The sequence below is a fragment of the Hemitrygon akajei genome, chromosome 3, assembly GCF_048418815.1.
Source record: "Hemitrygon akajei chromosome 3, sHemAka1.3, whole genome shotgun sequence".
NCBI lineage: Eukaryota > Metazoa > Chordata > Chondrichthyes > Myliobatiformes > Dasyatidae > Hemitrygon > Hemitrygon akajei.
This window is the reverse complement of record NC_133126.1, coordinates 15,226,146-15,245,712: the sequence shown is the minus strand read 5'-3', so window position 1 is coordinate 15,245,712 and position 19,567 is coordinate 15,226,146. Positions and strand designations below refer to the sequence as shown.

The 19,567-nt window shown below is 42.1% G+C and overlaps 1 protein-coding gene across 1 annotated transcript in view; it reads right to left on the bottom strand.

Annotated features, from left to right (window-relative positions):
* Positions 1-19,567, bottom strand: part of LOC140724731 (tandem C2 domains nuclear protein) — a 94,351-nt gene that overhangs the window by 35,539 nt on the left and 39,245 nt on the right. Inside the window, exons 6-9 of the mRNA XM_073039222.1 lie at positions 17,552-17,637; positions 9,846-9,921; positions 4,929-5,014; positions 2,205-2,321 (exon numbers count right to left, since the gene is read on the bottom strand). Of these exons, the coding sequence (XP_072895323.1) occupies positions 2,205-2,321; positions 4,929-5,014; positions 9,846-9,921; positions 17,552-17,637 (365 nt within the window). The remainder of the gene's footprint in view (positions 1-2,204; positions 2,322-4,928; positions 5,015-9,845; positions 9,922-17,551; positions 17,638-19,567) is intronic.

Below are 19,567 nucleotides of genomic sequence, written 5' to 3'. Positions count from 1 at the left end.
AACAAATTCCACGTTATACATGACAGTGATAATAAATCTGATTCTGATACATACGAAAAGCAAGTTCTTGAATGTACTGCTTTTAATATGCAATTTCCTTTTTTTTTCAGTAAAACTGCAAATGCATCTACAAAAGATGTCAGAAACTAGACATTAAGTTAGCAAGTCACAGGCCTGTAACGTGGAAAACTTTTGATCATACATTTGGAAAGAAGCTACGCTTGTTGGAGACAATTGTCTGTACAAATTGAATCATGCCTTGGTTCAGGTTGATTTTTTTTTTACTCTATCTGAAATAAGATTTTCATTGTACCTGGACCTCACTGTACTTGTGCATGCATCAGTAATCTTAGCTTGACTGTTGAGCACAGAAACAGGATAATTAACAGAATTATTCTCCGTGCCAGGTAAGCAATCCACTCCCCATTCACTTCTCAACCAACCTCTTCAAACCAATCATTCAAGAGGCCTTTCATGAGGATCATTCAATGATCTTAAAAATCCGTGCACTCTGAAAAATTACATTTAAATATTATCTATGCTTTTAAATTAATAGACATGAAATGTATTTAAATCACTTTTTGACTCGTGAAATACTAATTTTATTTTTCTCTTGACTTGTATTCTGTTTGGATGTGAACTCTTCTCAGTGTTGGCCCTGCCCTACATAGTGGGGCAAGATTGGCACTGAGAAACACAGCACTGAGAACGAACCCATGTACACCACCTCACTATTTTTCTGTAATTTACAACTTGTTTATTAAGTATTGCACTGTACTGCTGCCTCAAACAACTAATTTCATGAAATATGCCAGTGATATTAAACCTGATTCTGATTCTGGGCATCACTACTGAGCAAACTGGAATAAGAATACTCACAACCGAAATGCATAACGATGGTACGTTGTGACACAACTCTCCACTGAATAATATGGATGAAGCACCAAATGTAACATGAACAAAGTCACCAGAGAGATGTAGCTGGTAGATATGGAATAGTCTTTTATTCAGCAAAATGAGAAACAGCAGGCACCATATTGAGACCGCTTTGGAGGAAGAAGCCTGCGCAACCCACATTACATGACGTTTTATATTCTAGAGATCAAAAGGCAATTCTATATTTACAGTGTATCTACCATGCTTTCTTTGAATTACAAATAACCTTCAGACTTCCTTCTTCGCACACACCCTACAGACACACAAATGAATGTTAAATCAGCACTGTCTGGTCTTTCAATTAACTGTGGTTCATGGCTAGGAACCCATTGTTCTAAGAGCTGCATTTTAAACTTAATATACAGTCCATATTCCGATCTGAAGATTGGCTGAAATTGCCTGCTGAAGTTAATATTTTACTATTCAGCTCTTTTGCTTTTTTGGACATTGAGGGAGAGGTTGTTATCTTGGCACCACTGTGTCAGGGTGTTAACCACTCCTCTGTAGGCTGTCTCGTCGCTGCTAGAAATAAGACCGATCAATGTTGTGTCATCTGTAAATTGGATCAGTAGATTGGAGCTGTGTTTTGGAGTTATTGAGTACACCCACAAGAAATAACCAATCTCAGGGTTATATGGTGACATAAGTGTACTTTGAAAATAAATTTACTTTGAACTTAGAGATCTCGATCATCCAAGATATATCATCTTCCCTCAGCTATGATCAGGCAGGAACGACAGAAGCCTGAAGTCCCACACCACTGTGTTCAAGAACGTTGACTTCCCTCCTACCTGGACCACTCCAATCACTGCAGTAACACTAGTATAGTAAAATTATGACCACTTTGATCATATTGCGCTATAATAGATATTGTTTTGCTCTAATTATGTTCTTTCTTGTAAAATTTGTGTATAATTTAAGTTTATTTTATTCCTGCTACATGATGCTTATATATGTTTTCCTGTAGCTTATAGGATTCTATGTGCCTGTGATGACACTGCAAGTTTTTGATTGCACCTATGCATATATTACTTGGGCATATGACTATAAACTTGACTTTGATCCCGTTCCCCTGTCACCCTAAACCATGGGTTACAGCCCCCCTGACCCCATTCTCCATCCACCACAACCTCTCTTCAATTGATTCAATCGGGGTCAATATACTATCAGTTGATAATCCATGGTGGCATATGTAATATACAGTTAATAGTTCCATAGTCCTATTGCAGCACTCATAATTAGTTAGGAATTAATTAACGAGTACTTACTGTGCCACCGTCTTTCACAGATGACTTGAATTGCACTGGCTTCGGTATTGTTATTGTCCCTTTAAGATACACATTAACTTTTTCTGTGGGTTTGTTGTACAGGTACAAATCCTTAATCTATTAAAGAGTGAAGAAACAATTTGCTAAGTATACTGACAAAAAATATGCACAGTATATATTCCCTTTAATGTAACCTGCAAGAGGAATACTACAGGCAGGATAGTACAATGCTCCTGTTGCAGGGAAGACAGGGAGACATCCATTTCCTTGACCACTATAACTGCCAGAAGTGCATCCAGCTAAAGCTTCTAACAAACTGCATTAAGGAGTTGGAACTGGATGAGCTCTGGATCATTCGGGAGGCTGAAGGGGTGATAAATAGGACATATAGAGGGGTAGAGAGGGGTAGTTACAGCCGAGGTGCAGGACACAGGAACTGGATGACAGTCAGGAAGGTGAAAGGATTTAAGGAGCCAGTGCAGAGTAGCCCTGTGGCTATCCTCTCAACAATAGGTATACCACTTTGGATACTTTTGGGGAGGATGACCTAACAGTGGAAAATCACATTGAGCTAACTTCCAGGGAAGGTAGGACCTGTACAAAAGGGACTGCTTGCACCTGAATTGCAGAGCGGCTAATACCTTAATGCTGCATGGTGGAGTTGTAGGGGGATGGAAAGCAGACTACCAGAACTGTTAGTGGAGAGGTTGTGGAGGCAGCTGTTAGTAAGACCTCAGACAAGGTTAAGAATCAAAAGGTTGAGCATGGTGTGACAAAATCGATAAGGGTGAATACAGGACAGCAGCATACGGAATAAGGTAGATGAACTTGCAGCACAGTTGCAGATTGGCGGGTATGATGTTGTAGGGCATCACTGAATCATGGCTGAAAGGTTATAGCTGGGAGCTTAATGTTCAAGGATACACATTATTTTCCTGAGGCAGAAGAAAGGAAACTATCAGCCAGTTAGTCTGACCTCAGTGGGTGGGAAGATATTAAGGATGAGGTTTCAGGCTACTTGGAAGCACATGATAAAATAGGCCGTAGTTAGCATGGTTCCCTCGAGGGAAAAGTTTGCCCAACAAATCTGAAGTAGTAAAGAACAAGATAGACAAAGGAGAATTGGTTGATCTTGTGTACTTGGATTTTCTGAAGGCCTTTGACAAGGTGCCACAGATGAGGCTGCTGAACAAGCTATGAGCCCATGATATTACAGAAAAGTGTCTAGCCTGGATAAAGTTGTTGGTTGATAGGCAGGAGGCAAAGAGTGGGAATAAAGGGTAGCTGGCTGCTGGTGACTAGTGTTGTCCCACAGGGGTCTGGGTTGGGACCGATCCTTTACTCGCTTGGAGTATTGTGAGAAATCTTAGGCCCCTTATCTTTGAAAAGATGTGCTGAACTGGAAAGGGTTTAAAGGAGGTTCACAAAAATGATCGCAGGTTTGAATTGCTTATCATATGAAAAACATTTGATGGCTCTGGGTCTGTATTCACTGGAGTTCAGAAGAATGAAGGGTAAACTCATTGAAACCTATCAAATGGTGAAAGGCCTTGATAGAGTGGATGTGGAGAGGATGTTTCCTATGGTGGGAGAGTCTAATACTAGAGGACAAAGCCTTAGAATAGAGGGCACCCATTTAGAATGGAGAGGAGGACAAATTTCTATATTAAAGTGGTGAATCTGTGGAATTCAGAATAGAGGGACTTCCTTTTAGAATGGAGAGAGGGTGATGAATCTGTGGAACTCTGCCACAAGTAGCTGTGGAGGCCAACTCTTTATTTTTAAGGCAGTGGTTGATAGGTTCTTGATTGGTCAGGGCATGTGTGGATACGAGGAGAAGGCAGCAGATTGAGGCTGAGGGGAAAATTAGATCAGCCATGATGAAATGGCAAAGCAGACTCGATGGGCCAAATGGCCTAATTCTGCTTCTATATCTTATGGACTTAAGCTCTTCAGGGTTAAAGAAAAAGAACTTCACAGCTAGAACAAAACTGCCTAGAAAATAGAGCCGCACAGGAACAGGCCCTTCGGCTTCCAATATCTGTATGACCACGATGCCAACCCAATCTAATCCCATCTGACTGCACGTGGTGCTCTGCCCATTCACATGCCTATCTAAATGCCTCTTAAAACTTTGTTCAAACTCATTCCAGCTTGTTTGCTACTGCTGTTGTTTGGTTCCCATCAGAAATTAACCATTCCAACTATTCGTTAGCCATCAGGAGGGTGAAAGGTGATTTGATAGAGATCTATAAAAGGCAGCGATAAAGTGGGTTGTCTGCACCTTTTTCCCCAGGGCAGAAATGGGCAACATGAGAGGGCATAATTTCACAGTGACTGGAGGAAAGCATGGGATGGTGAATGTCAGAGATAGATTATTTTTACTCAGAGTGGTGGGTGTGGGAACAATTTGCCAGGTGTGGCGGTGGAGGCAGATATGTTAGGGACACTCAAGAGACTCTTAGATAGGCACATAGATGAAAGAAAAATGGAGGCTATGTAACATGACTACAATATATCAATTCCAAATATGGTGAAGCAGATAGATGGAGTGGAAATTTGTGTGGAGCCAAGGTGAAGGAACTCGAGGCTGGTTTCCTTTTGTAATGAATTAGGGAACGGAGTCTTTGGTCAACTGGACGTTGTCATCTAGAGGAGGTATACAAGGTGGGAGCAAAGCAACAAGCAAGATTATAGCATTCACACGGCATGATTAGAACTCACCTGTACCACAGTGATCCAGATCTGTTCCACGTCTGGTCTGTAACTAAGTTTCAAATTCAGCTTTCCAAATTCATCAGAGAATCCATCTGCAGAAAAATAATTAATTTCAAATTGGTTTATATCTGGAAACCAAGATGTACCATTACTTAGGGGATGTTCATGACCAGGAATCCAGAGCACCCTTCTTTCTCCCGGTTTGTATTCATTTTACTAAGTAATTCATGGGATTTACAATCTATTTACTTTTAGATTTTTATTTAGAGATACAGCGCAGAACAGGCCCTTCCAGCCCAACATGCTTTGCTGCCCACCAATCCACCTATTTAACCCTAGTCTATTCACAGAACAACTTACAATGACCAATTAACCTAGTAACCGGTATGTCTTTGGACAGCAGAGGAAACTCACACGGTGACGGGGAATGTGCAAACTTCTTACAGACAGCGCTGGAACTAAGTTCTGAACTCCCTGCGCTGTAATAACGTAACGCTAACCACTACGCTACCTTGGTGAGGCAAGCATTTAGTGCCCACTCCCAAGTGGCTCCACGTTCAGGAGGTGGTTAAAATTTAGCCATATTGCTGGGTCTTTGACCAGACAGAAGTCAGAAAGGGCAAGGATATTAGTAAGTCAAATGGGGTTTCACAATCATTTCATGAGTTATAATGTGAATGAAGTTTCTTGCAAACAGTATTTTCTTTACTCGAATAAATACCTGAAAGGCAATCAAGGTTCAGAGTCAGTCACAGTACATGACCCTGTCATCACCATCAACTGGTCAGAACAAACAGCTTCTAAAGGTCAAAGTTGAAAGTACATTTATTATCAAAGAATGGATAAACCATATAACCCTGAGATCCGTCTCCTTACAGGCAACCACAAAACGAAGAACCCATATTAAAAAAGACCATCAAACACCCAATGAGCAGAGGGAAAAAAATAGATTGTGCAAACAATATAAGTAAGCAAATGGCATTGAGAACAAAATTGAGTCCTCAGACACAAAGCCTGGAGCATCCAGGCAAGCATCCAGTGCATTGTGGTTCTGCAAAGCCAAGATGGGTAAAAAAAAAGCACAGAGATACACATCCAACTGAACATTGGGGCTTACTTGAAAACTGAGCAGTTACATATCACTTTACATGCGATGTGTGGCACACGAGGAGACTGATCAGCCATTGTATTCACGCCAACTTTTTGGGGGAAAACAGAAATCGAACTGGAATCTTGACCTTTATAAAGGGAGAAGTTTCATACTTGCTCTTCAAACCAGAAGGCCAAGTATTGTAAATAAGAATAGGGCATAGCTAAAATATAAAACTTGGCACAGTTTATTTCAACAGCTTTATTCAATGGAACTATTACTGAAATAACATGGAAACCCAGTCTTTAAAACAGGGGTTCCCAACCTGGGGTCCACAGACCCCTCAGTTAATGGTAGGGACCCACGGCATAAAAAAGGCTGGAAACCCCTGCTTTAGAATAACAATGGTAAGTATTTTTAGTGTTTACAGTTGAATATCTTAAAGCATTTTATCCTCCAAGAAAGGGGCAGGTGGCAATTGGGGGTGGGGTTAGTGGAGGACATACCATCTCAATTTTAGCCATGTTTGTTTAAAACAGGATTAGGGGAGGAGGTAGCTTGACCTTAACTCTTCCTACACATTTTTCCTGCTGGTTGCAATCCACTTTAATGACTCAAGTCTTACCATGTGCAGGAGCAGCACTAATAATCTGCCACTCCCTTTAAAATTAAAATAGTTACAAGCGTCATGAATTTATTTATTTTCTTTTTTTAAACATTACAGGCACCCACCCATCAATTAAATTAGCTGGGAGCTAGTCAACCTGCGTCATTGGCTCAAAGTGCATTCTAAGTCACAAGGACACCACACCATTCCCGGTGAGATCCAAGTAGAAGAGCATGAAATGACAGGAGCCAGCCATTTAGCACTACAAATGCTCGCAAAGGGAACACGTGAGAAGCAGCTGCCTAAACTCCCACCAGTATGAAATTACACGAGAAAAAAACCATCTAGGTTTATTTGAAAGTGCTCCCTAGCTATGAAATTAATGTCCAACGATACACATTGTATCAGAAGCACAGGCAGGAAGGCATGGCACTGTTGGTAAAAAAAAATGAAATTATATCATTAGGAAGAGGTGACATAGAGTTGGAAGGTGTTAAATTATTGTGGATAAAGCTAAAGAACTAAAAGGGTAAAAAGACCCTGATGGGAGTTATATACAGACCCTCAGTAGTAAGGATGTGGTCTACAAGTTACAATGGGAGATTGAAAATGCACACCAAAAGGGCAACATTACAATAGCCATGGGGGCTATTGTGATATGCAGGTAGGTAGGGAAAATCAGATTGGTGTGGCATTCCAGGAGGGGGAAGTTTCTGGAATGCCTACGAGATGGCTTTTTAGAGCAGCTCGTGGTTGAGCCCACTAGAGGATCAGCTCTTCTGGATTGGGTGTTGTGCAATGAACCAGAATTGATTAAGGAATTTCAGGTAAAAGAACACTTGGGGAAAGTGATCATGATATGATTGAATTCCCTCTGAAATTTGAGAAAGAGAAGCTAAAGTCAGATGTATCTGTATTACAGTGGAGTAAAGGGAAATTACAGAGGCATGAGAGAGGAGTTGGCCAGACTTGATTGAAAAAGAACACTGGCAGGGATGACAGCAGAGCAGCAATTTCTGGAAGCAGTTTGGAAGGCACAGAATATATACATCCAAAGAGGAAGAAATATTCTCAAGGCAAGATGGCACAACCATAGCTAATAAGGGAAGTCAAAGCCAAGATAAAAGCCAAAGAGAGGCCATATAATAGAGCAAAAAATTAGTGGGAATTTAGGAGATTTGGAAGCTTTTAATACCAACTGAAGGCTAGTTTTTTTAAACTAAAAAAGTCATTAAGAAGATACAGATGGAATATGGAAGTAAGCTAGCCAATAATATTAAAGAGGATACCGTAAGTTTCTTCAGATACATGAAGTGTAAAAGGGAGCCAAGAGTGGATATCAGATTACTGGAAAAGAAGGTTGGAGAGGTAGTAATGAGGGATAAGGAAAGGGTGGGTGAATTGAATAAGAAATTTGCATTATTCTCCACTGTGGAAGACACTAGCAGTATGGTGGAAGCTCCAAGTGTCAGGTTCCAAATGTGTGAAATTACCATTACTAGAGAGAAGGTTCTTGGGAAACTGAAAGGTCTGAAGGTAGAGGAGTCACCTGGAATAGTTGGTGTACACCCCAGAGTGTTGGAAGAGGTGGCTGAAGAGATTCTGGAGGCATTAGTAATTATCTTTCTGGAAGACTGCAAAATTGCAAATGTCCCTCCACTCTTCTAGAAGGGAGAGAGGCACAAGAATGGAAATTATAGGCCATTTAGTCTCACCTCAGTGGTTGGGAATATGTTGGTGTTGATGGTTAAAGATGTGGTTTCGGGGTACTTGGAAGCACATCATAAAATAGGCCACAGTCAGCATGGTTTCCTCAAGGGAAAATCTCGCCTGACAAATCTGTTGGAAGTCTTGGAGAAAATAACAAGCAGGATAGACAAGGGAGGTTGTGTACTTGGATTTTCAGAAGGCCTGTGACAAGGTGCCACATGAGGCTGCTTAACATGCTATGAGCCCATGGTATTACAAGAATGATTCTAGCATGGATAAAGCAGTGGATGATAGGCAGGAGGCAAAGAGTGGGAATAGAAGGAGCCTATAAAAACACAAAATGCTGGCAGAACTCAGCAGGCCAGACAGCATCTATGGGAGGAAGTAGTGACGACGTTTCGGGCCGAAACCCTTCATCAGGAGCCTTTTCAGGTTGGCTACCAGTGACTAGTGGTGTTCCACAAGAGTCTGTGTTGGGACCAATTCTTTTTATGTTATATATCGATGATTTGGATGATGGAACTGATGGCTTTGTTGCAAAGTTTGCAGATGATACAAAGATAGACAGAGGGGCATTTCGTTTTATGGAAACACGGAAGCTACAGAAAGACTTAGACAGATTAGGAGAGTGGGCAAAGAAGTGGCAGATGGAATACAGTGTCAGGAAGTGTATGGTCATGTGCTTTAGTAGAAGAGATGAAAGTGTTGGCTATTGTCTACATAGAGAGAAAATACAAATGAGAAAATGGGAGTCTTTGTGCAGGATTCCCTAAAAGGTAATTTGTAGGTTTGAGTCTTTTGTGAGGAAGGCAAATATGATGTTAGCATTCATTTCAAGAGCACTAGAATATAAAAGCAAGGATGTAATGTTGAGACTTTATAAAGCACAGGTGAGGCCTCACTTGGGTATTGTGAGCAGTTTCAGGCCCCTTATCTTAGAAAGGATGTGCTGAAACTGGAGAAGGTTCAAAGGATCTTCACGAAAATGATTGCAGGATTAAAAGGCTTGTCATATGAAGGCCATTTGATAGCTCTGGGTCTATATTCACTGGAATTTAGAAAGAATGAGGGGTGGCCTAATTGAAACCTATCAAATGGTGAAAGGCCTTGATAGAGTGGATGAGGAAAGAATATTTCCTATGGTGGGAGCACTTAAGACCAGAGGACACAATCTGAAAATAGAGGGGTGTCCTTTTAGAATGGAAATGAAAAGGAATTTCTTTAGGCAGTAAGTGGTATATCTGTGGAGTTCTTGCCACAGCTGCAGAGACCAAGTCTTTATGTATAAGGCAGAGGTTGATAAATTCTTGATTGATCAGAGCTTAAAGGGATATGTGGGGGGGGGGGGGGCGGGGGGAGAGAGGCAGAATTTGAGGCTGAGAGGAAAAATGGATCAGCCATGATGAAATGGTGAAGCAGACTTTATGGACCATATGGCCCAATTCTGCATCTATATCTTATGGTCTAAAGTAGATAGAACATCAAGGGTAGGAGAGTTTCGAAAATCATTGCTTACCTAGACTGCGAGAGCTTCCTAAGGAGTCCATCAAAGATGACGCATTGCTGTTTAGACTGGATGTCGAACTGTATCTCTACATGCAGAAAGAAATAAACACCTTTAGTGTTAAGCTAGGAATAGGAAGAGGCTAAAGCAGAAAGCCAATGGAAGCATTCATAGTCTCCATAGTAGATGGGTCAAATGCAAACAAATGTGAATAGCTCTGTAAGGTACCTTGGTTGGTATGGATGGAATGGAAAGGCATTTTGTTAACATTAATTGAAAGGACAAATACTGGCCAAGATCTATAGACACTTTAATAACTACCTAATTATTTAAGTACTTGATGAGCCGAATAGTCTAATTCTGCTCCTATGTCTTATGGTCTTGTAGGACGATGGGATTGAGAGAGATAATAAATCGCCATGATGGAATGGTGGAGCAGACTCAATAACTGAATGGCACAATTCTGTTCCTGTGGCTTATTGTCTTAATTGGCTCTAGAATACAGTGGAATATTCCTAGTGAGAAACGGGCAGTGAAAGTCCAAGTCTTTTTACTTCAGTGACAGAAACAAAGCAAAGGAGGATGAGAGGTGGCCTGATAGAGGTGTACAAGATAAGAGACATTGATAGAGTGGACAGCCAGAGACTTTTTCCCCAGAGTGTAATCACTAATATAGTTACTGCCCATTATGCCGCTGATGTTTAAGACAGCAATGAAGGTCCTCCGTCTTTGTCTATCCTTGGCCGTATACCATCACACACAGGTATAGAGGTATCCTTCAATGCTGTTTCCATATCAATTTTTTTTGACTAGTCAGTGTTGTTAGCTCTGAGTTGAACCCTCGAAACTGGAGGACCAGAGGACCACCCTTGGTCTGGCCTCTACACTTTGACCTCTTGGGCATGGATAAACTTACCAAGAGCCAAAGCATAAAGTCCTGACTCCAGCCAACATAGCTCCCCAGGTCAGTGAGGCACACAGGCCTCCAAACCACGACAAGGTTGTGTTCCTCTTGGAGGCTAATATGATGAGTCAGGTTTTAAGGTAATTTGAAGAAAAATATGGGGGGATGTTAGGGGGAGGTTTCTCCCCCACATAGAAAGAGCTGGAGAAACGTTTTGTTTGGCGGTACACATGCGTACACTTGAATGACAATAAACTGAACTTTGAAATGAGGATGATCTTAATCAAATCAAATTCAAGTTTAATTATCATTCAACCATATATGAATGCAGTCGGACAAAACAGCAGTTCTCTGGGGCCAAGGTGCAAAACATACACAGCACATTCAAAATATAGAGCAAAAAAACATATACATAGCCGTCCTGAACGACATATCCTGCAAATTGATGGCACGGTTCCCAGACATGCACAGACGAACACAATGCAGCTGTTCATTCCACCAAACATTGGAGGGCAGCACCAATGGGTGGGACCAGCCCACAACCAAGCATGGACGCCATGCTACACCACCTCCAGTGTCTCCTCTTCTGGACTGCAGCAGCAGACAAGCCTATGATTTGAGGCCTAGTCCTCATTCCCACCGAGACCATGCAATTTCCCTGCCACCTGTCACACCACTAAACAGCAGCATCTTACATTTTCAGTGTCCAACTGGGTAATATTCTCCAGGGGCTGAACTGAGCTCTTGTCTCAAAGCACTAGTGACCCAGGTTCAGTATTGATCTCCAGCGCAGTCTACATGGGGTTTGCATGCTCTCTTTGTGATCACATGGCTTTATTCCATTAATTGACCACTGTAAATTACACAAGTGAGTGATAAAATTATGGAAAGGGGGGTAGTGCAGGGGTCCTGATCATAATGTGGGAAAAATTTAAAAAAAACATGATTAGTGTTATTCCACTATAAGTGAATATTTGATGGTTGGTGCAAATACAATGAATTATTTCTATGCTTGGTGATTATATGACAAGGTAGATACTAATGTCACATTCTTGGGGATTGGAATGCAAGGTTCCAAGACGTTAAACTCTGGATCACCGGTCTTAGTTAACCCTGATATCACCATAGCCCTGATAACATCATTTTGAACCACACTCCTAAAATGCAGTTAACACTTTAATGCCAGCACAAAACCTATTTATTTAACCTTTCTTTTAACTAACATCTTTTAGTCTTTTATGTTTATGTTTGCACTTCATCCCAAAGTAAAGCACTCTGAACTACATCATCTGTATAAAAAATGCTTTATAAATAAGCTATTATTACTATTATTATTATAATTATTATTATTAGGGTAAATCCGGTTAGCAAAATGAATCAAGGATTGGATTGGCGAGAAGTAAATTAGTAAATTGGTTTATTATTTTCACACGTACCAAGGTATGGTGAATAAAACTTTGTAGGCATTACGTCCACACAGATCATTGAAACAGGTCAGTACCTTCAGGTAGTGCAATGGAAAAGAGAGAGAGAATGCAGAATGAAGTGTAACAGTTACTGAGAAAGTGCACTGCGGGGAGACAATAAGATACAAGGCTATGCTGAGATAGAATTCATTTGAGCTTTTTTCAAAGTTAGAGATACAGCATCTCTAACTTCAGGCCCAGTAAGTCGCACAGCCCAGCTGCCCACCTATTTAACCTTAGCCTAGTCACAGGACAATTTACAATGACCAATTAAACTAACTGCTACATCTTTGGACTGTGGGAAAAGAACAGAGCACCCAGAGGAAATCCATGCAGTAAAGGGGAGAATGTACAAGCTCCTTAAAGACAGTGCTGGAAATGAACTCTAACACCCCAAGCTGTTATAGCATTGCTCTACCATAGTGCCCCCAGTATTAGGAAACTACCGGTAGTCAAGTTTCTTATAATGGCAGCACAGTAGCTGTACTTGAGTCTGATGTTACACGCTTGCTTTCAAGCTTTTGGACCTTCTGCCTGATAGGAGGGTGGAGGCGAAGAGGAAATTTTGCAGTGGATGCGACCTTTATATGTGTTCGCTACCTTGTCAAGGCAGCGAGAGGTGTAGACAGAGTCCACACACAACTGAGTCCAGCATTTAGTCACCGAGCCAAACTAAGTCAGTTTGTGCATTTCACCAGCAAAATTTCATGACGTTTTCCAAAATAAATAAACATCCTCAAACTGGAAGTGGCCATCCGGGAATAATTAATCTCAATAGGAATGCCAAACCCTCTTTTGTGGGAAAGAATTCACAGTATGCTGAATAAGCAAGGGAACAACAGAGTGGTCTCCTCCCTCATCCAAGGTAAATAAACCTGTGCCCACTGAAACCTCAGCAAATCATGACATTTTAAAATAAAAATATAAGAAACACCAGAAATAGAATTATTGCTGTCTTGAAGGAGCAGCCATAAGATATGGAGATCTGATAGCCTTGTTCTCTTCTCTTCTCAGAAAGGTGGTACAAGAGCCTCAGGACTCTCACCACCAGGTTCAGGAACGGTTCCACAGAGAGTGTTGGTTGTGTGGAACACCCTGCCAGGGGTGATGGTGGAGGCGGATACATTAGGGGTTTTTGAGAAACCCTTAGGAAGGCATGTGGATGACAGAAACGAGGAAGGCTATGTAGAAGGGAATGGTTAAATTGATCTTCGTGTAGGTTAAAAGATCGGCACAACATTGTGGGCTGAAAGGCCTGTATTGTGCAGTAATATTCCACGTCAGATACTCAAAGAAATTTGCTGCCACTCCCTGGCTCACGTCAATCCACTCTCGTAATACATGCGTGACAGAAACTGCCAATGGCACCGAAGGAGACTGGTAAGTTGCAAAGTTACAATGAAAATACTTTCCTTCCGTGATGTAATCGTGGGAACACCCACACCCTGGAACTATCAGAAACATGAACACCCCTGCTGGAGAAGCACCCTGAGAGAGGCAACACCAGACCACAGGAACATCCACAACGTGGAATGTTCTTGGAGTGAGAACAGCCCCGGCACGTGAACGTCAATGGTTCACAGGAAGGTTGGGGGGGGGGGGGGGAGGGAGGGGGAAAGAGACATTTTGTCAAAACACGTGGTCTTTAAATCAGTGCTACTTTGATATACCAAACATTCTGTGGGTTGTTTTCTCTGGAGCGTTGGAGGCTGAGGGAAAATCTGATAAGAGGTTTCCAAGATTATGAGAGACACAGATAGAATGGACAGAGAGTATCTGTTTCCCAGGTTTGAAATGGGGCATGCATTGAAGGCAAGAGGGGGTAGGCAAGTCTTTTTTTTACTCAGAGTCATTGATGCCTGGAATGTGCTGCCTGGTATGGTGGTAGAGGCAAATACACTGGAGGCTTTTAAGAGATGTTTAGATAGGCATGTGGATGTGGGGAAGATAAAGGGATACAGATGTGGTGTAGGTAGGAGGGATTGGTGTCCGGGTGTGTTTGATTTGCTTTATAGTTGGACACTGTGGGCCAAAAGGTCTGTTCCTATGCTGTACTGTTCTATCTCACAAACAGCAGCCACCAATTCTCACAGACTTTCCCTTAAAAGAAAATTCAACTCAGAATCAAAGTATAAAACATTTGATGGTAATGGGGTACACTTATGGAGATCTTATCTTTGAGGCACTTGGTCATGTACAATAGGCCTGTGCCCTGTATTTGGAAACCTGAGTTTACAGCAACTCAGAAGCTTACTAACTGTAAAAGTGAAGGGCCACCCCGTGGCTCAGCAAGAAGGGCCCAAGGAGGGACGCAGTCTCAGTCCTGTTGCTGTCTCTATGCAGCTTGAACACAGTCTGAGTGACCATGCGGATTTCCTCCGGGCACACCGCTTTTCTCCCTCATCCTGAAGATCTGCAGGTGGTTAACTTACGCAACTGGCTACAAAAGCAGCTTTTTTTTCTCTCGCGAAGTAAGGCTGATCGACACCCCCCGCCCACACTACTTCATCATTTCCAGTCAGAGTCACTTTACATACAAACTCTCCTGTACCTGTTGTCTCTTTAGTGACATATAATCAATCCATGTACACAAGCTCCATTACGTATTTACAGTACTGTGCAAAAGGAGATATGAACTAGGGTGCTTAAGACTTTTGCACAGTACTGTATTTGTCAGCATGGAGCAGAGAGAGAGTTTGTAAATCTGGTGCGAGCAAAGAATGCTGGGAATGACAAGGGCGGAGTACTGTGGGAGGGATGTGGGATAGGTAGCAGAGGAGGAGTGTCAGGGATGGGGGAGTGGATGGTTTGGGTGTAGACCAGGCGCCCACATGAGATTTCAGGCAAGGTCATTTGATTCCAAACAACTGGTTTATTGATCATTACAGAATGTCTCTCTGATGCTTCCCACTCTCTCCCCTCTGCCTTCCCCTTTTCCCAACTTTGACTCCCCTCTCCCCAACCATGATTCCCCTCTCCCTGCCCCCTTCCCACTCTCAGTCCACAATAGAGACCCATATCAGAATCAGGTTTATCGTCGCTCACGTATGTCATGAAATTTGTGTTTTCTTTTTGCAGTGGCAGTACAGTGCAACACATAAAATCACTACAGTACTGAGCAAAGGTCTGAAGCACCCTAGCTATCAATATGTGCTGAAGAACAGCACTGTACATTTATTGCATTTTTTATCTTTGTGCTTGTTTATGCTGCATTGCATCCAGAGTAACAATTATTTTGTTTCCCCTTTACACTTGTGTGCTGGAAATGACATTGAACAATCATGAATCTTGGATTATTGTAAACTGTCCCTAGTGTAGAGGTGAGTTGTAGAATATAAGAGGAGCTGAGAACGTGCACAGAATAAAAACGGGATTGATGTAGAATCAGTGTGAATGGTCAGCAGGGAGTCAGTGGGCCAAAGAGCTCAATTTATGATTGACCCAACACCATGGTGTGCAAAGCATCAAACCCCCACAGTTCACAGCCTGAAAACAGCATGGAACAACAAACCCACACTGAAGGAGAATGATATATTCCCAATCAGCCTTGTTGACCACATGATAGAGAGATGGTTGTTGCTGTTGTTCCTTTCTGTACCTTGTGGTGCATTGGGCAGATCCTTACTATTTCTTTAGCATTTTGTCTGTTCTTTTAAATGAGGCTGAGTTGCTAGCTCGATGCTCAACCCAGCACAGGTGGAAAGTGAGCAAGGAGCCGGTCGGAATTGAACCTGGGACACACGCCACCAGCCAGCTGACAGTGAGATTACCTTTACAGAAATAAATTAAATCCAAATTGTCTCATGATGAGACCACCCTCAGGTTGGAGGAGCAACACCTCATATTCAGAATGGGTAGCCCCCAACTGATGGCATGACTCATTTTCAGCAATTTCTCCCCCCACCCTATTTTTTTTTCTTTCCATTCCCTATTCTGGTTCCCCTTTTACTCCTTCTATTCTCCTCACCTCTTAATCACGTTCTTCTGGAAACCCCTCCTCTCTCCCTTTCATGGTCTACTGTCCCCTCCTAGCAAATTCCTTCTCCAGCCTTTAGCCTCTTCCACTTATCACCTCCCAGCTTCTCACTTCATCCCTCTCCCACTCACCTACTCTCTCAGCTGGTCTCATCCATCACCTGACCTGTACTCTTTCCCCTCCCCTCACCTTCTAATACTGGCTTCTGCCCCCTTCCTTTCCAATCCTGAAGGGTCTCGGACCGATGTGCCGATTGTTTATTTCTCTCCATTGATGCTGCCTGACTTTTGTGGGAGTTAATCTGGATTTCCTGCATCGGCTGAATCCCTTGTGTTTATGATCCATTATCTCCCAAACTTTCTCCCTTTCTCTAGAACAGACCCTGCTTTGACAGCGAGATATTGCCAGAGTTCTCGCTTCTTTCTCAATTAATAGCCTGTCTTCTGAGTAAGTTTGAGTTGCTTGCTGTTTGATAGAGCTTATGTGACTGATACACCCCGTACCACCTCCAAGTCACTTACTAATGCCAATAGGCAGGCTGATTACTGATCAAAATTCCTATCAAATTTAAAAGTACCTTGTGACCTGTCCAAGGCTAGAAGATTCATCATTACTTGTTTGTGCAGGTTTGCAAAGTGCAGCTCATAAGACCAAAAGACACAGGCACAGAATTAGGCCATTCAGCCCATTAAATCTGCTCCACTATTCCATCATGGCTGATTTATTATCCCTCAACCCCATTCTCTTGTCTTCTCCCCCCAACCTACGATGCCCTTGCTAATCAAGAACCTATCAACCTCCACTTTAAATACACCAAATGACTTGGCCTCCACAGCCATCTGTTGCAACGAATTCCACAGATTCACTATGCTCGGGCTAAAGAAATTCCTCCTCATCATCTCTCGGGGACATCCTTCTGTTCTGAGGCCATGTCCTTTGGTCTTAGACTCACCCACTGTTGGAAACATCCTCTCCACATCCACTTTCAACGTTTGATAGGCTTCATTGAGATGCCCTCCTCATTCTTTTAAACTCTAGCAAGTACAGGCCTAAAGGTTCCTTTTACTTTAACCCTTTCGTTCCCAGAATCATTCTCATGAACTTCCTGTGTACCTTCTCTAATACCAGCACATCTTTTCTGAGCTAAGAGGCCCAAAACGGCTCACAATACTCCAAGTGCAGTCTGACCAACGCCTTACAGGGCCTCAAGCTTTACATCCTTGCTTTTATATTCTAGTCCTTTACATAATGTCTCATAGTGTTTTGCACAACACTAACCACTTGGCAAGTTTTAGGAGGTACATCTCCACTATTGACAGTAGATTTTAACAAGGTGATCAAGACTGGTTTCTGAATTAATATATAAACTTACCTGTGCTCGCTGGCCAGACGAGAGATCCGACATGGAACTGCTTAAACTTTGTGTATTGCTCAGTTTTGGGCTTCTCAGTTCCCATGCTGGAAAAGGAGGAACATATGTGTTTGTAAGACAAGGTAATCATATTGTAGCCATCATAAAGATCACACGTAACTGTCCCTCTTGTTGTCTACAAAGATACATGGTCTCCTGAAGGAAATTGCTATCATCCTCTTTAAGGGAGGAAGGCAGAAGAAAGGAAATTATAGGCCAGTGTGATCAGAGCCTATTATAAGGATGAGTTTTCAGGGTACTTAGAGGCACATGATAAAATAGGCCAAAGTCAGCATGGTTTTCTAAAGGGGAAATCTTACCTGACAAATCTGTTGGAATTCTTTGAGGAACTTACAAGCAAGAGACAAAAGAGTATCAGTGGATGTTGTTTATTTGGATTTTCAGACAGCCTTTGACAAGGTGCCACACACGAGCCTGCTTAACAAGAGCCCATGATATTACAGGAAAGATACTAATATGTATAAAAGATTGGCTGACTGACAGCAGCAAAGAGCGGGAATAAAGAGGGCCTTTTCCGGTTGGCTGCAAGTGACTAGTGGTGCGCTGCTGGGGTCAGTGTTGGGACCGCCATTTTTCACATCATATTTCAATGATTAGGATGAAGGAATTGATGGTGGTGAGGCCAAGTTTGCGGATGATACGAAGACAGGTGGAGGGGAAGCCACTGTTCAGGAAGCAGGGTGTCTGCAGAAGAACTTACAAAGAAGTTACAGATGGAATATAACGTAGGGAAGCGTATGTTCATGCACTTTGGTAGAAGGAATAAAAATACAAATTATTTTCTAAATGGGGAGAACATTCAAAAATCAGAGGTTCAGAGGGACTTGGGAGTCATCCCTAAAGGTTAATTTGCAAGTTGAGTCATTGTGGTGAGGAATGTTAGTATTTATTTTGTGAGGTCTAGAATACAAAAGCAAGGATATAATGCTGAAGCTTTATAAGGCAGTGGTCACACCACACTTGGAATATTGTGAGAAGTTTTGGGCCCCTTATCAAAGCAATGTGCTGGCATTGGAGAGGGTCTAGTGGAGATACACAGGAATTAAAGGGTCAACATATGAGTAGTGTAGTGTTTGTTGGTTCTGGACCTGTACTCACTGGAGCTTAGAAGAATGTGGGGGAGGGGAGATCTCATTGCAACCTATCAAATATTGAAAGGTCGGGATATAGTGGGTGTTGGGAGGATGTTTCCTATAGTATGGCTGTCTAGGACCAGAGAGCACAGCCTATAATTGAAAGATGTCCATTTAGAACAGAAATGAGGAAAAAAATTATTTAGCTAAAAGGTGGTGAATATATGGAATTCATTGCCTTAGATGGCTGGACAGGCCAAGTCATTGGGTATACTTAAGACGGAGGCTGATGGGTTCTTGATTAATCAGGGTGTCAAGGTTATGGGGGGAAGGCAGGAGAATGGGGTTGAGAGGGATGATGAACCAACTATTATGGAATGGCAGACCAGACTCAGTGGAAGAAATGGCCCAATTCATCTCCTATGCGTTATGCTCTTACTAAAGATCGGAACACAAATTGTCACACCCCATAATCAAGTCACTGTTATACAACTGATATTCAATTCTTGAGCAAAAAGCAGATGATTTGTAAAGCTGACACTATTGATGAACCAACTTTGGAAGTATGACGTATGAGCCAGTTAAAATTATTATAATTAATTTTTTTACAACACACGCAAAATGCTGGAGGAACTCAGCAGGTCAGGCCCTGTCTATGGAGAGGAATAAACGGTTGACATTTCAGGCAGAGACCCTTCATCAGCTCTGAATTTCTGGCATCTGCAGAATCTCTCCTGTTTTTTTTAAATTATTAGCCACATATGCCACTATTGGCATTTGCGGAAAGGGTTTGATTACTGACCACAAAGACCATTAGGTGTTAAGCAAATTAAACTCTTCCACTCATCAGAATCTTCCCTGACATTGCAAACGTCACTATATA